Source organism: Ipomoea nil, unplaced genomic scaffold (genome assembly GCF_001879475.1).
Source record: "Ipomoea nil cultivar Tokyo-kokei standard unplaced genomic scaffold, Asagao_1.1 scaffold0564, whole genome shotgun sequence".
NCBI classification, from domain to species: domain Eukaryota; kingdom Viridiplantae; phylum Streptophyta; class Magnoliopsida; order Solanales; family Convolvulaceae; genus Ipomoea; species Ipomoea nil.
The window spans coordinates 2501-4602 of NW_017616992.1; the positions used below are offsets into that span (position 1 = coordinate 2501).

The 2102-nt window shown below is 41.0% G+C and overlaps 1 protein-coding gene across 1 annotated transcript in view; it reads right to left on the reverse strand.

Annotated features, from left to right (window-relative positions):
* LOC109174211 overlaps nucleotides 1-1015 on the reverse strand; it is a 1118-nt gene extending 103 nt beyond the window's left edge. Inside the window, exons 1-3 of the mRNA XM_019323466.1 lie at nucleotides 769-1015; nucleotides 247-706; nucleotides 1-21 (exon numbers count right to left, since the gene is read on the reverse strand). The exon at nucleotides 1-21 is cut by the window's left edge and continues 103 nt beyond it. Of these exons, the coding sequence (XP_019179011.1) occupies nucleotides 1-21; nucleotides 247-706; nucleotides 769-1015 (728 nt within the window). The remainder of the gene's footprint in view (nucleotides 22-246; nucleotides 707-768) is intronic.
* Nucleotides 1016-2102: the final 1087 nt, after the last annotated feature.

Below are 2102 nucleotides of genomic sequence, written 5' to 3' on the forward strand. Positions count from 1 at the left end.
CGCACGTACCTCCTCCCAAACCTGTTTAGAAAAATCACATAAAAAGAAAATATGGTTAATTGTTTCTTGCTCCTTTCCGCAAAGGACGCACTTTCCGTCTGTCTCCAAGAACTTCAGGTTATCCAGAGTGGGTAGTCTACCCCTTAATCCCAGCCAAGTCGTGAATGCAAACTTGGGGGAATAAAACCACGCCAAATATTCTTGAAAATGAATCTCTTTTGCGCCCTTGGCCGAATGATTTCATACACATAAGAAGTTGAAAAACCTTTCGGTCCAATACATTTACTGAGTGCTGCAATACATTCCATCTGGCTTCCACATGTACCAATCAACATGTCTCTAATCCTGGCAAGGCTCCTCATTAGTGCTGAATCATTTCTTCCGGGTTTCCAAGTCCAAAACTCTTTATCCTGCAGATAGTAACTATGAATCCATTTGATCCAAAGTGAATCTTTTCTTTCATGGATGTTCCAAATCAATTTTGAGAGGACAGCTGCATTCCAAATCTTAATATTCCGTAGACCCAATCCTCCCTCCTCTTTAGGCAAACAGATATCATCCCACGCCACCATTGCCCTCTTTCCATTCCACAGAAAATTCCTACACAGAGAAATAACATGGTCCACAACCGTTGATGGTACCTGAAACTCTTGAATCCAGAAGGCAACAACTCCTTGGATAACTGAGTTTAGGAGTTCTAATCTGCCTGCATATGTGAGTGTAAAACCTTTCCATGCTGTTAAGTATTTGTTAACAGAGTCTATCAACGGGAGAAATTAGCAACCCTCAACTTCTGAGCATCAAGTGGAATTCCAAGATAACGCACCGGTAAGCTCTCAACCGGAATGCGTGTAAAAGATAGATCATCCTGCACACCCGCACAAAACATTTTAGATTTATTTGGGCTTATGGCCAGTCCTGAAGCTTTCTCCAATTCATTTAATGCCTTCATACATATGTCTACGGAACTTGCATCCCCCCTACAGAATAGCATAAGATCATCTGCAAATGCCATGTGAGACACTTTCATTTTCTTACATCTAGGGTGGTAAGAAAATTTAGCATCTCTTGTTTTCACAACCAGCATACGAGAAAAGTATTCCATGCACATAGTGAACAGCATCGGGGACATTGGGTCCCCTGTCTTAATCCTCTTTTTCCTGGAAATAACCATGCCAAGCCCCATTCACTGACAGTGAATAATTTACTGTCCTAACGCATTCCATTATCCAGGCAACAAATTTATTAGGAAATCCAAGCCCCTCCAGAACCTCCTGAAGGAACATCCAATCCACAGTGTCATAGGCCTTCCGGATATCTACCATAATTGTGCATCGAGGAGAAGTTCTTTTTCTTGAGTATCCCCTGATTATTTCCTGCGCCAACATGATATTATCTGACATACTTCGACCGCCACAAATGCTCCTTGAGCTGGATTAATAATGTGTGGTAGAATTCCTGCCATTCTAGCTGCAATTATCTTTGTAATAATTTTGTAGAACACTGAGCAGCAAGCTATGGGCCTAAAGTCCTCTACTTTAAGATCATGGACCTTTTTAGGGATCAACGCCAGACAAGTGTGATTCCACTGTTTTAACAATTGCCCTGAACTGAAAAATTCTTTAACTGCATTCGAGACCGTGGTACCAACGATATTCCAACAATTTTTGAAGAATGCAGCCGTATATCCATCCGGTCCTGGTGCCTTTTCGTCCCCAATATGAAACAGTGCCTCCTTAATTTCCTCACTTGTAACTGGTTTTGTCAAATCCTTAGCCTGTTCTGTTGTCACACACGGCCCTTGTCTAAAATACAGCTCTTTTGTCTTTTCTCTTTCCTTAACATTTCCCAGCAGCTCAGAAAAATACTTGACTAATAAAGTTCCAACCTGGTCCAATGATTTAGTAGGGATCCCATTGTTATCAAGGATGGAAGCTATCACCTTGGCCGAATTTTTCTTTTTGATCAAGTCATGAAAATATTGCGACCCCCTGTCTGATTCAAGTAAATGCTTAGTATTAAGTTTCTGGGAAAAAAAACTGTCTTTCAGCTTCCATAAGATAAAGGGCTTTTTCTCTAAGTCTTCTCACTGTTTTCTCTTT